The 20,574-nt window shown below is 40.9% G+C and overlaps 2 protein-coding genes across 13 annotated transcripts in view; both read right to left on the reverse strand.

Moving 5' to 3' along the window:
- Positions 1 to 1,940: 1,940 nt before the first annotated feature.
- scamp2l (secretory carrier membrane protein 2, like) lies at positions 1,941 to 16,530 on the reverse strand. Its single transcript, XM_054771683.1, has 9 exons — positions 16,334 to 16,530; positions 11,001 to 11,078; positions 9,502 to 9,588; positions 8,819 to 8,945; positions 8,610 to 8,738; positions 5,470 to 5,629; positions 5,133 to 5,234; positions 4,636 to 4,753; positions 1,941 to 3,865 (listed from the first exon to the last, which is right to left on the reverse strand). Exons 1-9 carry the CDS (start codon positions 16,388 to 16,390, stop codon positions 3,731 to 3,733), a joined length of 993 nt encoding a protein of 330 aa, XP_054627658.1. The 5' UTR covers positions 16,391 to 16,530; the 3' UTR covers positions 1,941 to 3,730.
- A 292-nt stretch (positions 16,531 to 16,822) lies between these two features.
- myo9aa (myosin IXAa) overlaps positions 16,823 to 20,574 on the reverse strand; it is a 155,279-nt gene continuing 151,527 nt past the window's right edge. For 5 of the 12 annotated variants that reach the window (XM_054771671.1, XM_054771675.1, XM_054771672.1 and 2 more), the window contains one exon: positions 16,824 to 18,692. In XM_054771671.1, coding sequence (XP_054627646.1) covers positions 18,208 to 18,692 — 485 coding nt within the window. In that variant the 3' untranslated portion in view covers positions 16,824 to 18,207. Of the gene's footprint in view, positions 18,693 to 20,574 lie in introns of all 12 variants that reach the window. The other 7 variants (XM_054771680.1, XM_054771679.1, XM_054771677.1 and 4 more) reach the window with 4 other exon arrangements.

A 20,574-nucleotide genomic window follows, 5' to 3' on the forward strand; every position in this document is an offset into this window, starting at 1 on the left:
CTACAAGCAAGACTTAGTCAACCAAGGACACGAGACTTCACAGGGCTGCCGACTTCCATAGTGTGCCCGAGTATGCAGTATCAAACTAACCGTATTGGTAAACTTTATTAAATACAAGCGACTATTAGCGAGTGCTCAGTTATTCCCGCCAGTAGAGGGAGACGCTGCTCTGTTCGCAGCGCCCCTGAATGCAGCACCGATACACCAAGTCGGTCACACCAGTCTGCCTCTGCTCACGGGAGTTCACCGGCTGGTCCGAATAACAACTCAGGATCGTGCAACCGGCGTCCGACCCACGCCACGCCGCAGCGAAGCGCCCAGAAACACAAAGTGCTTACACGACGGCAATGTAGTTGGATTATTAGTGCCACACCACCGCACTACGCGGTCATGAAAGTCATGGAAAACGCTGGCCACCTATCAGGCTTTATAGGTCAGGTTCGGTGACGCCCCCTAATCACCACAGGTGATTATATATATATATATACACTGCTCAAAAAAATTAAAGGAACACTTGGAAAACACATCAGATCTAAACTGGGGGGAAAATGATCTTGAATATCTTTCCTGATAATAAGTGGGTGATGTATTAGTAACAAAATGATGCCACATAATTTCATAGAAATGAAAATGATAACCCTATAGAGGGGGGAAATCAAAGACACCCCAAAAATGAAAGTGAAAAAATGATGCAGCACACTGGTCCATTTTGCCAAAATGTCATTGTAGCAACTCACACCTGATCAACACACACACCTGATCAAAATCTTAAGACCAGATGAAAAATGGCTAGAATTTTCATTTTGCACATTTGGATCTTAATGAGGTTTTAAGTAGAGCTACAATATGCAAAAGCAAGAAGGGGGAGTGAGACAAAAAGCATTTTGAAAAAGTAATTTATTGAAAACAACAATTAAACTGAAATAGGCTGTTTATCAGCTGATCAAAAGTTTAAGACCACAGGCTATAAAAGCCAAAATCTGCTCAAACTGTTCATTTTCTGTCAGGCATTCACACTGTCATGCCCTCCTGATGGCTAAAGCTAAGAAGACTTTTCTTTTTGAACGTGGTCGGATTGTCGAGCTTTAGAGCTTTTTCATTCAGTGGAACACTGGAGCTTCAGGTGGTGCAGGGTCGTCAAACGGCGTATGGCTGTTGCAGCGGGCATCCCTCATGACTGAGGGCCCTCGTCTGTGTGGTAACAGACAACAACTGGACAACGCTGCAGTTCACAATGCTCGCTTGACCAAGGACTTCTTCAGGGAGAATAACATCACTCTTTTGGACCATCCTGCATGTTCCCCTCATTAGAATCCCATAGAGAACATTTGGGGATGGATGGCAAGGGAAGTTTATAAAAATGGCCATCAGTTCCAGACAGTTGATGACCTTCGTGAAGCCATCTTCACCACTTGGAGCAATGTTCCCACTAGCCTCCTGGAAACACTCACATCAAGCATGCCCAAACCAATTTTTGAAGTGATGAACAAGAACAGTGGAGCTACTCATTACTGAGACCTACTGGGAACATTTTTTGTTCTGGTTTGGAGGTTTTTGTTATTTTTTGAGCGATGGTCTTAAACATTTGATCAGCTGATAAACAATCTATTTCAGTTTGTTTTCCGTAAATTACTTTTTCAAAGTGCTTTTTGTCTCACTCCCCCTTCTTGCTTTTGCATATTGTAGCTCTACTTAAAAAAAAAAAAAAATATATATATATATATATATATATATACACACACACACACACACAGTATATAAATATAAATATATAATTCATTGTCCTGTAAATAGCATTCATCCATTCCATCAAATTGTACGCGCATAACTTGATTTTATATTCAGGTCAGAGCTAGTGAATACGTTGTACACCGTTACTCGCCCCGCCCACCTCTCTTGCTCACTATCATGGCAGACTTTCTGCTCCATGGCGTACACCACCAAAAACGTGTTACATTTATGTCAACACAAAGGCCTAACTCTCGTACTCTACTCAGTCGTAGCTCCCTCAACAGTCTCTTCCGGTTCCAGTCTACAGTGCTTAGCCTTCTGGGTCAGTTTAAAGACAAAATTCAAACTGACGTGGAGGACACGAACCAAACATTTTCAAAACCAATTTGTCTCTCTAGATTTGTTTCCTAAAGAACAAAACCAACAAAAGTAGGCCTAGTAGCTACCTACTTGTCTGTATTTACACTTTTACAAACTCACAATTTCAACTTTCATCAAGAATTTATTGAATTTCCTGTATATCAGTAACCCTAGAAGTATACTTCAAAATAGATGAGCAATACAAGCGTCTTAATACACATTTAGAAAAATCCTACAGAGAGAAATGAACATTAACCACAAACCTTGTGCCAAAATCTCCACACAGAAATTGGTAGTTTACATTCACTTAAGGTACAGACAGTGATCAATCAGTATTAGGAACAACTACTATATCTACACTTTGCATTTACAGTTTATTGACACAAAGGAGGGGGGAGGGGGGGGAAGGTCCCATGGTGTTGTTTCATGAGAACAACAACATGGGAGTCACATTTCCATTATCAGTGGCCATTTCGTAAATTCATGTTTCAGAACATTGATAACTTCTTGCAATGGCTGTGAATGTTCTGAAAGTAAGCAATTGTTTTTACGATTTGGATTGGGGGCAAATGAACATTTAAAAACTGTAATGATTAAGATGTTCAAAAACATTTGACCACAGGTGTATATTCACAAGTAATAAAATAAAGACAATATATTTATTCTACTCTATTCTGTCATCTGTAATACAATTACCCCTCAATTGAAAACTGACAGATGAATGTGTTCTTTTGCTCATTAATCTACTTTGCTGCTAATGGTCTAAATTCTCTCAGTAACCGTGAATAAATAAAACTACCCCATGTCTTTTGGGGCTCCAAACAACCAGGAAATTTATATTCAAAATACATTCATAAAACGCATTGCTCACTTAAGCCACAACTTCATTTTGGCTTCATTCTCCCAGTATGCAAAGTCCTTCATGTTTTTACCCTTCATTACCTATCAGAATACAAAAGAGACAAACAACAGAGGCAAAACTACCACCTTCACCTCAAGATAATTGCTGCGCCATGAAACAAATTGACAATAGTCCCATGAAGACTGTTTTTTTCATTTCTAGACCACAAAATCTTGAGCTGCTTACCTTTTATATCATGGCGATCGATCATGTCCAGAACCACCTCCATCATGCCTTCTGCAGTATTATTCACGTAAAGTGACCTATTTTACTTGCGACATAACCTAAATAAACTTATTTGACTCGGCTCTATCAAGTAGTGCAGAAATGTTGACATCTATTATCAAAGGACTTCTCTTGTGGCAATACAATGAAATTCACAATGCCTCCTTGGCCAATTGAGCTATGTTAGTAATTCCCCAAACCAGACCTGTGAGCAGCCTTGTTTACCATGCTGCACTGTATACTGATGAGGGTGCTGTAGAGTGCATTTAAAAACATGTGCAAGTCATACACCATACAAGAACTAGAGGTTCACTTCTACATTATAATTATTATATACACCACATTGCTCTCTGGATAGCTCACTTGCCAGTGTGTTGAACACAAACCACAACAATGTGGCAGCATGTTTGTGGTCAAGTTACTTGTTTTTTTTTAAAAGCCAATTATTACAATTTGTGTACCACATATATGACTACTTCTAGGTAACATGGACACAGGGCAAGAGCTGATGTTTTAGTTTCTGCCAAAGACCCCCTGAGCAGCTGACGTGGCAGCGGATTGAAAGGTTCTGTTTGTCAGGACACCATTCGAGAACTCCTGTTGGGCCTTGGTGAAGCTGGCTCCTGTACGTCTGTACTTGGAGTGGACCTTCAGGATAAAGATTAGGACAGAGTGGTTTATATCAAATAAGATAAACAGCAAGTAAAGTGGCAGTGACAAATGGCAGCATTTCCCATATATTCTTTTGTGGCAGCCCGCCAAATTACTAATATTATAATAACAAATTTGGACCGCCAGAGATGGATTTGGTGCTGCCTTCTAATTTAAAAAAAAAAAAAAAAAAGTTTTGCCGTGACCTGTTCACCCTCGCCCATGAACACAATATAATGGGACTGTGTGTGTAGCTTGTCGTTACAACTCCGTACAGTAGATGGCACTGTAACTCTGCTTAACACACCACATACACACATACGTCAGCTGACTTAGTCGTGCATTATAACTAGTCTATTCATCAATGTAGTGAGATATTAGATGTACAATGACGAGTACATTATCTTTAAAATTAGCACACACTTACATGGAGCCCAGGAAACAAAACAAAATGAAACCAACACCTATAAGTCAATAACTACATGTTCTGTTGTTAAAATGAGGTTTACAAATATGAGATAATATCGCACATTTCTTATGACACAAACAAAAAAACTCAATTTTACCCGTCCACACACTCCCGCTGGACTTTTGCATCATGGCCAATTATGCAAATTATACAATCACTACCTACGACCCCCCGCCACATATACAGTAAATTGCAGTCCTGTGGGGAAAACCTGTTTAGAGCCTGTACATCCGTTAACTTTTTGTTTATCGGTGCTGCTTTTGTCATGGCCAAAAGTTTGACAAAAAATTGGTCATACCATTTTCAGCAGGATGATGGCCAGGATGGCGTTTACAGTGAAAAAGCCAGCCACAACCATCATGACCACGGCCACAGCCAAGTTTATCCTGATCATACTGATGGACGCAATCCAACCACTGTCAACAACACACACAAACACTGATCACTGAACGTGATGCAAATGAGCACTGTGTTAGAGTGAATATAAGAGAATAAGAGTAGTGAACATTTGAGTTAAATTCACCAGCGAATCATGAAAGAGTATAATAATGGAAAGTTAAAAAGTGATGCTATCAAGAAGAAACCAAATGAGAAAAGAAAGCCACACTTACAAAGTAGAGCATCCCTCACAAGTTAGGACAACAGGAATCTGTCAAAGAGTAAATACTGTAGAGGCCAGAATACCACACAAGAAAACGCACCATCCCGTGCATACAGTACACACAAGAAATACGAAAAGTCTGCCATGTCAGAATGACAACCATCCATGCACTTAACATTGAGTGCTTCACTGACCTGTTGCCCCACTTGGGGATTCCCACACTCTGGATGATGTACACAGCCACTTGGAAGAAGAAGACAAAGAAAAAGAAAAAGAAGCTGAAGGAGCTGTCAGACCTAGAGAAGGAAGACAGACAACACAAACAATGTAAAACAATATATAATCAGTTACTTCCACATTACTGAATCTGGGGTCATATTTCAAGTATTTTACTGCTAATCAAATTTCTCAGTGCTTAGCATCTGAAACAAGGACACTTAAATCACATTGGAATGAATTTGTGACCAACTTAAAGCATATCAAAGCCCATTTTGTCCACTAGCACAAAGCTAGCTAAAGAGTACAGTATACCTAAAGGCCTTGTAGACGGGTCTGTACCAACAGATGAAGGACACAGGGGTGAAGAGGATGAACCAAAGGATGGACAGACCAAAGTCGACACCATACTGAGTGTCGGCTGTGAAGTAGGCCAGGCAGGCCAGTATGTTGAGAAACAGTGTAGCACTATGGACTGGAGGCAAAGAACCAGAGACATGAATTTCATGAATTAAGGCAAGGATCTAAAACAAAACAGTGGAATGTATTCTCATGATGTTAGGTGTCAAAATGACAAAAAAGGGATACGACTTGGGAACCATGACAAAAGCACTGCAACACAGTAACAATACATTACAAAAGAAATTTTAGATTTTGCTATATTTAAATATACACACACAAACAACGTTATTAGGGATACCTGTACAACGTAATCAATGTAATATGATTTCAATGGAAAAATCTGCTAAAACAAAAACACAGAGGTTTACACATACACACACACTGTCTTGCAACAGGACAATGACCCAAAACACAGCTAAAAACACCCAAGAATGGTTCAGAGGACAACACTGGACTATTCTAAAGTGGCCTTCTATGAGCCCTGATCTTAATCCTATTGAGCATCTTTGGAAGGAGCTGAAACATGCCGTCTAGAAAAGGCACCCTTCACACCTGAGACAACTGGAACAGTTTGCTCGTGAGGAGTGGACCAAAATACCTACTGAGAGGTGCAAAAGTCTCATTGACAGTTACAGGAATTGTTTGATTGCAGTGATTGCCTCAAAAGGTTGTGCAACAAAATATTAAGTTATGGGGTACCATCATTTTTGTCCAGGCCTGCTTCATGAGTTTATTTTTTTCAATAATTCTGTTGAGGCATCGTTGAAAAGCAATGTCTGATGTTCATTGGTTAAATTTCATAGAATTTGTATTTATTACTTTTTTTCAGATTCAAGTTATTTCTGTGGCCATTGTGAGTTTTTCTTTCATTGAACGAATGTTACCAACAATTTTGTCCACGTGTGTGTATATAAAAAATCTAAATCTACATGATCCTGTGTGAAAAAGTGATTTGCCTGCAACCCCTTGTTAAAACATAACTGAACTGAGATGTATCAGTCTGAAAAAGGTTATAAACCATTTCTAAAGCTTTGGAACTCCAGCAAACCACAGTGAGCGCCATTATCCACAAATGGCGAAAACATGGTTCAGTGATGAACCTTCCCAGGAGTGGCTGTCAAACCCAAATTACCCCCAGAGCGCAGCGATGACTCATCCAAGAGTGCCACAACATCCAAAGAACTAAAGGCTTCACTTGCCTCAAGTGGTAAGTGTTCATGACTTCACCATGAGAAAAACACGGCCTGCATGGCAGAGGTCCAAGATGAAAACCACTGATGAACAAAAAGAACATTAAGGCTCATCTCAATTTTGCCAGAAAACATCTTGATGATCCCCAAGACCTTTGGAAAAATACTCTGTCGACTGACGAGACAAAATTTGAACTTCTTGGAAGGTGTGTGTCCCATTACATTTGGTTTAAAAGTAATGCCATATTTCAGAAAAAGAAAATCATACCAACCACCAGTAAAATATGGTGGTGGTAGTGTGATAGTCTGGGGCTGTTTTGCTGCTTCAGGACCTGAAGACTTGCTGTGATAAATGGAACCATGAATTATGCTGTCTACCAAAAAATCCTTAAGGAGACTGTCCGGCCATCCGTTTGTGACCTCAAGCTGAAACCAACTTCGGTTCTGCAGCAGAACAATGATCCAAAACACACCAGTAAGTCCACCTCTGAATGGGAAAAAAGAAAAAAAATGAAGACTTCGGAGTGGCCTAGTCAAAGTCCTGACCTGAATCCTATTGAGATGCTGTGGCATGACCTAAAAAGGCAGCTCATGCTTCCAATGTGGCTGAATTACAACAATTCTGAAAAGATGAGTGGGCTAAAATTCCTCCAAAGAGACTCAGTGCAAGTTATCACAAACGATTCATTGCAGTTGTTGCTGCTAAGGGTGGGCCAACTAGTTATTAGGTTAAGGGGGCAATAATTTTTTTCACACCATGTAGGTTTGGATTTTTTTTTCTCTTAATACAAAGTCTCATTTTAAAAACTACATTTTGTGTTCTGTTGTGTTGTCACTGAGTAACATTGAAACTTGTTTGATAATGTCAAACATCTAAGTATGACAAATGTGAAAAAAATAAAAATACAAATCAGGAAGGGGACAAACACTTTTTCAAACCACTGTACACACACACGCGCCCCCCTCACAGTATAGTCGTCCCTCGCCACGTCGTGGTTCAAATATTGCAACTTCACTATCACGGTTTTCTAAAATATATTAATAAATCATGCTGTTTTGTGGTTGAATAGAGCCTATTAATAGTCAAACAAATAAAGCATAAAATTGACTAAATTAACTAAAATTCAAATATAAGGCAATCAAAGTATGGACGCATTCAAGGATGTTAAAAATACGTCATATTCTACACTAGTCACTAGGTGTCAGTAATGTTACTGTAATGTTAGGTGAGACACGAGCACCAGACTTGATTGCTGGAACAACAGGCTTTTCTTGCAAGTTTGAATTAATCGCAACACGCACAATAATCCCTAATAAAAACACAGGCTAATGTTGAGTAATGTTGAGTTACAGCGTACTGTAACTCAACTCTGAACCCTAGACGTCACTTCCTGTCCACCATTCACACTGCTCCCCTAGGGAACACATTTATTGCAACACACAGGAGCAAGAGTCTTATGTCTTAAATGGCTTATTTACTCTTATTATGTCTACTATACTGGGTAATATGAGTGTAAAAGTGACTATATAGTTAATATCTAGAGGGCTGTAATAATGCTAAAAAAAACGTATTCAGAAGGTCATAAACAAGTTTTCTACGCTCTAACTACAAAAATATTCCATTTGTAAATAAGTAATCCTACTTCGCAGAAAAACGAGGGATTACTGGGGCATAAATCTGCCTATTTATGCTGGTAATAGTAGACTTATTTATGTTTACGTTGTATGAGATTACATTCATTCTCTGCATTATTAACCCAGATTCACACAAGTGAAAGTAACCAATGTGTCTCTTGGCACATGTCTACAATACAATATCAGGATGTTTCCGAGTAGTCATATGGAGGCATACAGGATACTCACACATCCACAAGTAGTACATTCTCTTGCACATTCTGCGATAGTCCTCTGGGATTTCCTGCTCAAAGTCCTGGTAGAAGCATGGCTTCACAGGGAAGAACTTCGGCAGGGGAGGCCAGTTGTTCTCTTTGACTAATGGTCAAAATCACAAAATTGTGTTACCTTTTATTAATCGTCTGAACAAGATGCTTGACAATTCAAGCCATTGTTACCGCCAGTGTTCTGGGTTGTCCTGTTCTGAAGCTCTTGCTCCTTCCTTTCCAGCTCTGCTGCTTTTCTCTCCAGTTCCTGTTGCTGCTTGATCAAATTAGCTTGACCAGCAGCAGCAGCAGCAGATACCTGATGGGCAATGGACAGGATGCTAGCTTATATGTAACCAGAAAGACATTTCCTTCCAGTAGCCTTCAGATAATCATTTATTAGACCAGCTAGATCAGTGTTTCCCAAACTCTGTTGAGCCATGGTACATAAAGTATTTTGCATTAGAAAAATCTCAGGACACGTGCCATGAATTATTCTGTATATGAATGGTAACAGACGCAAACACAGGTTATTTATCTGCTGTACCTTCTGCCATCTGGCGGAATAGCATTTAATTGTTCTGCCTGTCACTAGGTGTCGCTGGCATAGATGAATGAACAAAGATACATTTGTACTAATTAACCAATACCAATTGTGGGGAAAAAAGTGAAAATGGATCATTTCCAGCAGGGCATTCTAATATGCAGCGGCACAAGTGTTTGGGAATCACTGAACTACGCAACAGCTGCAAAACAAAGCTATCAGGTTTGGAATTTAACATTGAAAGTCACAACACACAGGTGTAAAAAAAAATGACCTGAATGTAATTTTACATCTGCCTATTTCCTTAACATCATGTGCGTGTGTGTCTCACTTGTGAACTCTGCTCCACAGAGGTTTGCAGTACGGCAGGTTGAGACAAAACAGACGAGATGGGGATGGTCGTGTCAGTGCGATCCGTCTGTGGAACATAAATCAGGTTTTTTCTAAATGTGTGTGATGAAGAATTAACAAGTGATTGTAATACTTCTAAATTCCAATACAGTTCTTCGTTGCCACTTCATGCTTCAAATTTTGTGGTTTCACTCTCACGGTTTTTAAAAAATATATTAATAAAAAAGGCTGCATGGTTGAATACGGCATTAGTCAAAAAATCTGTATATTTAAGCAATTGTTACATATTTTTTGCTTAAATTAACAATTTTCAAGCATAAAGATAGCTAAATGAACTAAAATACAAATACAATTATCAGGCATTTCAAAAATGCATTCAAAGATGTTGATGAACTGTAGTATTATACACCGTCACTAGGTGTCAGTAATGTTACTTTAATGTTTGGTCAGACACACAAGGGCCAAACTTGATTGCCGGAACAACAGGCTTTTATTGCAGGTTTGAATTATCTCACAACAGGCATAATAATCCCAAATAAAAACACGGGCTACTGTTGTGGCCGTTACCCACACAAAGCTGAAACTCAACTCTGAAACCCCAACGTCACTCCCTCTGAGGGGAACACTTTTATTGTAACACACATGAGCATTAGTTTTATTTTTGTCTTAAATGGCTTATTTATTTTTGATTCTTGATTACTACTATATTGAGTAATACAAGTGTAAAGGTGACTATATGGGTTTTATTTCATGTTTAGAGGGCTCTAATGTTAAAAAACATATTTAGAAGGTTGTAAAACAGGTTTATGATGCTTACATATTATGATAAATATATTGTACTTCATGGAAATTCACTTGTTACAGTCGTCTCCTCCTCCCTCCCTAAGTATATTGGTTCCATCCAAATCAAATCCAGAGCTATCTTAGACAAAAATAAGGTAAGATAAGATAGACTGTTTACATGCGCAGATGAAGACCGCTGCGACATCCGCGCATGTAACCAATGTGGAAAACATACACAACAATGGACAGGTGATACGAGGTGATACGACGGGAGAGATTGTGAGGTCTGATTTTTTCGAGGAGGCATTTTTGTGATGCAAATGCATTACTCTTTTGAACGCATATTATTTTGAGAAGCCAAAGTCTTTACTTAAGTGGCCCCACTCACTAACCGGAACTATGTTCCTCATCACCGAAATCCGACCAGAACTCTGCTCACGGGATGAAGTGGGGGGGTAAGTCACTGTTGATGCACTACACTGCTGATGGGGATGTCATACAACTTCAAAAAATTCGAACTATCCATTTAATAAAGCATTTATGATAGCAATGGTTTGACCCGGGACCTTATTATTTCTATTCTACGTTATATCCTCTGGGAAAAAAACATTTCCAATTCTGAACTAAATAGAAGATGACCAATGTCCTGAAATAGAATGGTTCGACCTTGGAGGTTCCAAAAGCCAAGAGGCTCACCAATTCAGTTGTGGAGAATGGGTTGTATTCTCTCATGCCATCAATGGCTCCTCTGGTGGCCTGAGTGACAGAAGCATCCTGAAAAACAAAAAAGTTAACATGTTCAGTGTTTCCCATACATTCATTCATTTGTGGCCCGCCACAAATAAATTTGGACCACCACAGATATATTTGGCCCTACGTTTGGCCCTCACCATGTGTATGCAGACAACCTTATTTTGAAAGCATTTACTTTCAAAGTATCACTTACGTTATGATCGCTTTTAGAGATCGATTTGAAGCGTTAATGGCTTTTCCTAAGTATGTCAAATTTTTATTGATGTTCATTATCATTATAGCAGGAATGACAATTGCGTTTATATCAGTAAGTACAGTGGTGTGAAAAGGTGTTTCCCGCCTTCCTGATTTCTTTTTTGTATGTTTGTCACACATAAATGTGCCCCAAGAATAAAATTACCCCAAGAGCGCAGCGACGACTCATCCAAGAGGTTACAAAAGACCCCACAACCAATGCAGGTCTCACTTGCCTCAGTTACGGTCAATGTTCGTGACTTCACCATAGCACCATAGCACTCACTCCCTATAGCACTCACTCCTACAAGGCCAGGACACATATGTCAGAATGCTATTTATACTTGTAGACTATAGCTCTGCTTTTAATACAGTCAGCCCCCACAAACTCACAAGTAAGCTCCTCACACTTGGCCTGTCTCCCACACTCTGTAACTGGGTGTTTAACTTTCTAACAGGCAGGCCCCAGTCAGTCAGAGTCCACAATCGCACATCCAGCTCAAGAATTGTGAGCACTGGGACCCCACAGGGGTGTGTGCTGAGTCCGCTCCTCTACACGCTCTTCACCTATGACTGCGTGGCCTCCCAGAACAACACCAGCATCATTAAATTTGCGGATGACACTACAGTCATCGGACTGATCACTGGCGGTGTTGAAACATCATACAGAAGAGAGGTGGCGGACCTCATAGCTTGGTGTCGTGATAACAATCTCCTTCTCAATACAGATAAGACTAAAGAGATGATCATCGACCCAAGAACAAGGGAAAAAGAGCCGCATAGACCCCTGTTTATTGATGAGACTGAGGTGGAGAGGGTGAAAACCTTCAAGTTCCTTGGCACACACATCAGCGAGGACCTCACCTGGTCTCACAACACCCAACAAATTATGAAGAAATCCCAAAGGAGACTGTACTTCCTGAGAAGACTGATGAAATTTGGCATGTCCACCACAATCCTGAGTTGCTTCTACAGATGCACTCTCGAAAGTGTCCTTACCGCCTCCATCACTGTTTGGTACGGTAACTGTACAACACGTGATAGGAAGGCACTCCAGCAGGTGATCAAGACCTCACAGAACATTGTTGGGGCAGCCCTCCCCTCACTGCAAGACATTTATAAAACTACGAAGTCCTACGAAGAACAAACAACCTCATCAAGGACAGCACACATCCACAACACTCATTCTTCACAATCCTACCGTCAGGCAGACGCTACAGGAGTTTGAAGTCCAGGACCACAAGGCTGGCAAACAGCTTTTACCCACAGGCCATCAGGCTTCTCAACGAAGCACTCACACACACCGCACGCAACACACGCACACACTCATAACACTTTTATTTATTTATTGTATTATTTGTTTGTATTAATGTCTCTTCTGTTGTTGTTGCTTAATTTATTGGTACATATGTTTCTTATGATGGTATTTATGTTTCTTATTCTTTCTTGTGTGTTCTTTCTTTTCTTGGGAGAATGAACAGAATAAGAATTTCATTCATAGTATAACTGCCTGTTTTATTATGCATATGACAATAAAACTCTTGAATCTTGAATAAGAAAGACACTGGGCAAAAAGTGAGTTCCAAGATGAAAACCACTGCTGAACAAAAAGAACATTAAGGCTTGTCTCAATTTTGCCAAAAACCATCTTGATAACCCCCAAGAATTTTGGGAAAATAGTTTGTGGTCTGATGAGACAAAAGTTTAACTTTTTAGAAGAGTGTGTCCCATTACATCTGGTGTAAAAGCAACGCCGCATTCAAAAAAAGAACATCCTACCAACAGTAAAATATGGTGGTAGTGTGATGGTCTGGGGCTGCTTCGCTGCTTCAGGACCTGAAGACTTGCGGTGATAATTGGAACCATGAATTCTGTCGTCTACCAAAAAATCCTGAAGGACAATGTCCGGCCATCTGTTTGTGACCTCAAGCTGAAACTAACTTGGGTTCTGCAGCAGGACAATGATCTAAAACACAACAGCAAGTCCTAACCTAAATCCTATTGAGATGCTGCGGCATGACCTAAAAACGGCGGTTTGTGCTGGAAAATCCTCCAATGTGGCTGAATTACACAATTCTGCAAAGATGAGTGGGCCAAAATTCCTCCACAGTGCTGTAGGAGACTCATCGCAAGTTATCACAAACGTGTGATTGTAGTTGATGCTAAGGGTGGCCCAACCAGTTATTAGGTTAAGGGGGCAATCACTTTTCCCACACAGGGCCATCTTGGTTTGGATTTTTTTTCTCCATTAATAATAAAATTTTTCATTTAAAAACTGAATTTTTGTGTTGTCATTGCCCAATATTTAAATTTGTTTGATAATCTGAAACATTTACAGTACAGTCCAAAAGTTTGGACACACACAATACAACCCCATGGTCCCAATATCCCATTAATGAGACAGGAAATTCCACTAAGCAACCGTGACAAGGCACACCTGTGAAGTGAAAACCATTCAGGTGACTACCTCATGTAGTAGTAGTAGTGAGGAGATGAGAGAACACCAAGGGTTTGCAGAGCTATCAAAAACAATTACAAGACATAAAATATATGCCTAAAATATAAGGCATATTGAGAGTTGTTTCACAATGTTGTTAAGTACTGTACATCATTTTGTATTCATTCATAATTTTGAGAATCTGCAATGTAAACAGTAATAAAGAAAATGCATGGAATGAGGTGTGCCCAAACTTTTGGCCTGTACTGTAAGTGTGACAATTATGCAAAAAAAAAAATTAAAAAAATCAGGAAGGGGGCAAACACTTTTTCACACCACTGTAGCACATGACTGCTAAACAAATTAGCTATTTTGGCTAACCTGGACATACTGATTTTAGACTAGGGCTGGGCGGTATATTGATATTAAAAAATCCACATTTCTTTTCAGCACGATATCAAAAACAAACCTATCGTTCATAATTATATAGACTGGATTGCGCTGTTCTCTTGTATCTTGACACGGAGGTCTGTCTCGCTCTGCTGTGTGTGTCATTGCTCCTGAGCGAGGCTGCAGCCCCGCCCCTCTCTGTGCTAAATCTGGACATACTGATTTTAGACTAGGGCTGGGCGGTATATTGATATTAAAAAATCCACATTTCTTTTCAGCACGATATCAAAAACAAACCTATCGTTCATAATTATATAGACTGGATTGCGCTGTTCTCTTGTATCTTGACACGGAGGTCTGTCTCGCTCTGCTGTGTGTGTCATTGCTCCTGAGCGAGGCTGCAGCCCCGCCCCTCTCTGTGCTAAATCTGGCGACATTTCAAACCCTTTTGGCGACAATTTCTCAAAAGCGACTTGCGACAAATCTACTTTTTCTGGCGTCAGAGAGTTTTCTGGTATTTGGGAACTCAAAACTGAAAGGAAAGCTTCCGCTGCACACTGCATAGTGGAGATCCATGCATCCTTGAGCCGTGACGCCACTGGGGTGGATCTCACCCTGTTTTACAGAGCAGGATCTCAAACGTGTTTCCTAATCTTCATTCAATGACTAGTTATTACACTCAAGACTCATTGGGACTCTGCCACTTACCTGTGAGTGTGTCAGAATGTGCGATGGAAGAATGATATGTGATAAACAAGTAGCCACAACTACAAAATAAAAGGTGGACGCGAGTCCAGATGTAATTATTACTCTATCTAGATTTTGAGAGGCGCTGGCCAAGATAAAATATTAAAATTATTTTATTTTGATGACGTGATGGCTATTTTAAATGAACAAACTAAGAATTAAGTTTATTTGTAGTTCTACAAACAATTTAGGTGTTTTTACTCACTTTTTTGTCTCTCCTACGAGGTTCTGCCTTCTAAAAAAATAATATTGTTCAAAGTAAAGTATGTTTGAGTTGCCACTGTCATTTAAAAATGTCCTCTTAAACTGGTCACTTTATTTCGTATTTTGGTATTAGCTGAGGATTTGAACATAGCTAAAGGTTTGTTATAAAGGCGATTGAAGACTATATTTTACTTTTTCTATATTTATCAGGACATATATCCTATATCGATATTCAACATGAGTGGTTAGCATGTTGACCACATTGTCAGAAGATCGGGAAGAGTTTAGAGTTTGCATGTTCTCCCCGTGCGTGCGTGGGTTTTCTCCGGGTACTTCGGTTTTCTCACACATTCCAAAAACATGCATGTTAGGTTAACTGGCAGCTCTAAATTGTCCATAGGAATGAATGATTGTCTATATGTGCCCTGCGATTGGCTGGCGGCCAGTCCAGAGTGTACCCCGCCTCTCATCCGAAGTCAGCTAGGATAGCTCCGGCATAGCCCCGCAACCCTAATGAGGATAAGCGGCATAGAAAACAAATGGATGGATATTCAACATAAATATATCGAGATATGAGTTTTAGTCCATATTGCCCAGCCCTATTTTAGACTACAGATTTTTTTTGGACTACAGTTTGACACTTTAAATGCAAATATATTTTGTGCTACAAATAGATGTACCGTAGGAAAGACTTATTCATTTTAAACAGTGGACGGCACTGGAACAGCATTTTAACTTGAAGATCAGTTGGATCCAGGAAATTTCCCTAACCATATAAGTATTCGACTCTTGTGGCTTTGTAGCCTTTGTTACAAGTTCTTGAGCTTAAACAAACACGTTTCCTTGGTAAATATGTACAAGAGACGAGTATGCAGGCTACCCAAAATTTATATTACTGAGAGCAACACACATACACAAAGAACATGAACACAGGCGTCGAAAAGGAACCATATTCCTCAAACAGTAAATGATTTACTTGAGGCATAGGCATTTCCTAAATACCCGCAGGCACCTGTTGTGACGATACCTGTGCAGGTGACAATTGCAGTCAAACACCATTTATACTACGTATACCCGTCTTTTCTTTTTTAATGTACAATATTTGGACTACATTATACATTTATATTGTTACGTGTCTTTGGTCAGGAAATGTTCAGGCCTAACCCAGCAACCGACCAAACAGGTTTCAGTAGCCTAGCACCTGCAGCCTTAACTAACGAAAAAGTCGGTTCTCACATAAAAAATGAATAACACAAAGTCTCACCTGGAAAGGATTTACGTCCACTGGGTCGGCGAAAGGGTTGTTGTCTAATCCCGACATTTTAGTAAATGTTTTTCTGTTGATAAACAGGACACCTTGTTTCACACTGGCGGAAGCTGCTCCTGATGGCGATGTGGGCTTCTGCGCATGCGTCACTCGACAGGTAGACACGTCATAGCATGATGACGCAACTTTTAATCAATTGATTGAGGGTTCAAACGGACGAGTAAAAACTAGGCAATCATTCACCATCAATATCAATATCACCTATTTATAGCTTAATGTTTTACAACAGAAGTTAAGTTGGGGTAATTCAGTTTTTTACTGGCCCGTGGCTCAATGTAAAAAGAACAGAAAAGAAAAATAGAGCAAAAAGGCACAATGTTAAAGAGAAAAAGCCAAAAACGAATGAGACAAAGCTTTTTGTCTTTGGTTTTTACTAAATAAAAAAAAATATAGATAAAAATATCAAAGTGCCCCCCTCACCCACCTTTACACCGCTAAATAAATCTAAATGCTTCCCAATAAGTTACTGTTGAATAAATCAAATTTCACAATTAAAAATGTAACTAACATTATGCATTACTGTAGAATTGTTCCACAAAGTTTAGAAACATCAACATAAATTAAAACATCACACTAGGGATCTAATTAAATGAAGGACAGCGCGTAAAAATATCCTCACCTGACATAATAATCTAAACTAAACAACTATGATGTTTTTGTAACAAAGAGCATGGATTGCAAAATGGAGTTCATCAGTACATCATTACATATAGGAAGTATAATTCAGACATCTAAGTACACACATGTATGACTACAAATACGTGATCTTTTCCAATATAATTGGAGGTGCCACATTTCCTCAAGAAGCGTTCAGAAGACATTTCATTTATGTAAAAAGAACAGTAAAAGAAAATGCAACTTTAAAGACAGACATCATATGGTTTTGTTATTCATCAAATATTTTACAGTAAGGTTTGGCATAAGTGTGACACAATAGATTTCAATAAGATGGCATTTTATTTCACTATACTGTACATATGGACTGGATTGTACATTACAGTTCCTGTATGGCTGTTAAATAGTTAATGCAATGATTTTATACACATCGGACATTGTTCGCAATGCGCTGGTCACCTTGGCAGGAATACACACCAGCTAATTTGGTCCCTTTGATGGTGGTATCTCCCTAGTAGTGGGGACAATTACCACACATAAGTATATCGCTTCTCATGAGCACTTGGCATATCAACAAACAAATAAAGCCTCCATTCCCAGGATCTGTTCTGTCTAAGATATCTCCCCCAAAAAAAGCATTATTAAATATTTGACTTCAACTACCCAGCAAAAGCTGGTGTTCCGGCTTTGTACAGTATTTATATTTGTATATTATATGCTCATATGAATTTCAGTAACATTAAAAATTATTAAATACATGTAAGCGAGCAACCACTGTTTACATTGATAGGTATGAACTGTAAACTCATAAAGCAGCTAATAATTGGGACATTTAAGTTCCATACAACATCAGCTTTTCCTGATCTCTGATGTCTTTGTCGCACAATGCTTCAGCGTTCAAACCCTGGAACATTCCCTGATGCTGTAGTCGCTTGCATATTCGAACATTCCCTTTACTTTGTCCTCCGGATCAGTGCGTCTCCTCTTGGAACAAAGTTAGGCGCTGCCAAGGCACTGTGAGAGCTTGACTGGATGCTGTGTCCACAAGAGAGGAGTAAACTTGTATCTCAACCTCAGCCCCCACATAGTGGTGGAAACACTTTACACGGCACTTGGGGACTATTCTTTGACAAGTTTGAAAGGCTAAGTAAGAGTGCTTTGAGGACTGGAGAACTTCCAGGGAATGTGAGTGTCCATCACACCATAAATTCATTACTGCCGTACAACACAAGCTGCTGCTGCAAATCCGGTGGGTCCCTGCCATGGCCACCACTTTCTCTGGCAAGCCTCTGGGATAAATGCTTGACCCCCCGAAGTTTCTGTTTTCCCTTCTCTGGATTGAAGGTTCCACGGCTAGTAAACTGTGGTCTTTCATCAAACATGCACTCCAGCTCTGCTGTAGGACTGGAGTTTAAACTGTCAGAGCAGGAAGCTTGAGGTGCATTTTGGGAATGTGTGGCACCGGAGCTTGAAGAGGGAGACCTGGAAGAGTGAAATCGGAAGCCACGACTGGTGTTGGAGATTGGGGAGGGTGACAGCTGTAAGTGTGATGAGGAGCAGTGGGTGGATACACTGGAGCAAGAATCCACTGAATCTAAGGAGTCAGGTTGCCGTCTCAGCATGCGTTGTCTCGGGCTCTTCACATCAGATCTCCGAGACCAAGGAGAAATGGGACCTCTCTCTGCATGGAGGATGCAAAGGTACAAAACATTACTTTTTCTGTTTTTTTTAATGTACTTTTAATGTACTTTTTTTAATGTACTACACATAAGTACAGTAGATCCCCGCCTATTCTCTGTTCGACATTTGGTCTCCTACATACTTCCATCCATCCACCCATTTTCTTCCGCTTATCCAGGTCCGGGCCACAGGGGCAGCAGTCTCAGTTGGGAAGCCCAGACTTCCCAGTCTGCGGCCACCTCTTCCAGTTCCACCAGGAGGACACCAAGACGTTCCCAGGCCAACTGTGAGACATAATCCCTCCAGCGTGTCCTAGGTCTGTCCTGGGGCCTCATTTCAACTGGACATGCCCAGGACACCTCACCAGGGAGGCGTCCAGGAGGCATCCAGACTGGATACCGAGCCACCTCAACTGGCTCTTCTCGATGTGAAGGACCAGCGGCACTACTCTGAGCTCCTCCCAGATGACCGAGCTCCTCAGCCTCTTAGGGTGAGTCCTGCCACTCAGTGGAGGAAACTCATTTCGGCTGCTTGTGTCCACGATCTCGTTATTTCGGTCACGCAGATGAAGGTGGGAACATAGATCAACCGGTAAATTGAGAGCTTTGCCTTCTGGCTAAGCTCTCGTCAATACAACGGTCCGGTCCAGTGACCGCAATATTGCAGACGATGTGTGTTTCCGCCTGTTGACCTCGTTCCAACCTTCTCTCACTTGTGAACAAGACCCCAAGATACTTGAACGCCTCCAACTGGGGCAAGGCTTCACTCCCAACCCAGCAGGTGCAATCCACCCTTTTCCGACTGAAAACCAGGGCCTCGGATTTGGAGGTGCTGAGTCTCAACCTAGAAGCTTCACACTCAGCTGCAAACTGCCTCAGAAAACGCTGAAGGTCGCACAGCCTGATGAGGCCATCAGGACTACATCGTCTGTGAATAGTGAAGACGAGATCCTAAGGCCCCCCAAACTGGACCCCCTCGACGCCTTGGCCGTGCTTAGAAATTCTGTCCATAACAATTATGAACAGAATCGGTGATAAACGGCAGCCTTGACGGAGACCAACGTTCACTTGAAACAGGCTTGACTTAGTCGATCATAGACCTGCGGCCTAGGCTGTCCTAGCGCTAGGTGCAGTTATTGACATCCTTATGTTTGAACATGATGTTTGTTATGGACAAACTGTGGTTCGCACCAAAGTTCAATAACATTACACCGCATGGGTTCAGATTGGGGAGGCCATTTCTCCCAACCATCTCTCAAGGTCACATTGTCATTGCCCACATGGGCATTGAAGTTGCACAGTAGAACTATGGAGTCACCAGGAGAGATGCTCTCAAGCACCCTCTGATAGACTCCAAGAAGGCTGGGTATTCTGAGCTGCCCTTTGACACGTACAAACAAACAACAGTCAGGACACTTTCCCCAACCCAAAGGTGTAAGGAAGTACCCCTCTCGTTCACCAGGGATGACTCCAACACAGAGGTACCAAGCCGGGGGTTTATTAATAATCACACACCAGCTCGCTGCCGCTCTCCTGCAGCAACTTCAGAGTAGAACAAGGTCCAGCCCCTCAAGCAGTTTGGTTCCAGAAACCAAACTGTGGGTTGAGGTGAGTCTGACTATGTCTTGTCGGAATGCCTCAACCTCTCGCATGAGCTCAAGCTCCTTCTCCACCAGAGAAGTGACTTTCCATGTCACAAGAACCAGATTTAGCTACGCAAGACCAGGTCGTCCTGGCGCCCGCTCTCTACCGCCACCCAATAGGCACTGCACCCGACCCTTTGGTTTGCCCCCGCAGGTGGTGGGTCTATGTGGGGGGAGATCCCGTGTGGCTTTTTCGGGCTGGGTCCCACGGATGAAGGCTCGACCAACATACAGATTTCTT

This window comes from Dunckerocampus dactyliophorus, chromosome 3 (assembly GCF_027744805.1).
Source record: "Dunckerocampus dactyliophorus isolate RoL2022-P2 chromosome 3, RoL_Ddac_1.1, whole genome shotgun sequence".
NCBI classification, from domain to species: Eukaryota; Metazoa; Chordata; class Actinopteri; order Syngnathiformes; family Syngnathidae; genus Dunckerocampus; species Dunckerocampus dactyliophorus.

Coding starts and splice junctions, on each gene's coding strand:
- scamp2l (XM_054771683.1), bottom strand. CDS start 16,390: ATGTCGGGATTAGACAACAACCCTTTCGCCGACCCAGTGGACGTAAAT. Junction 9,589..11,000: donor CATTCTCCACAACTGAATTG/GTGAGCCTCTTG, acceptor TATGTTCCACAG/ACGGATCGCACTGACACGAC. Junction 4,754..5,132: donor ATCCCCAAGTGGGGCAACAG/GTCAGTGAAGCA, acceptor TGTTGTTGACAG/TGGTTGGATTGCGTCCATCA.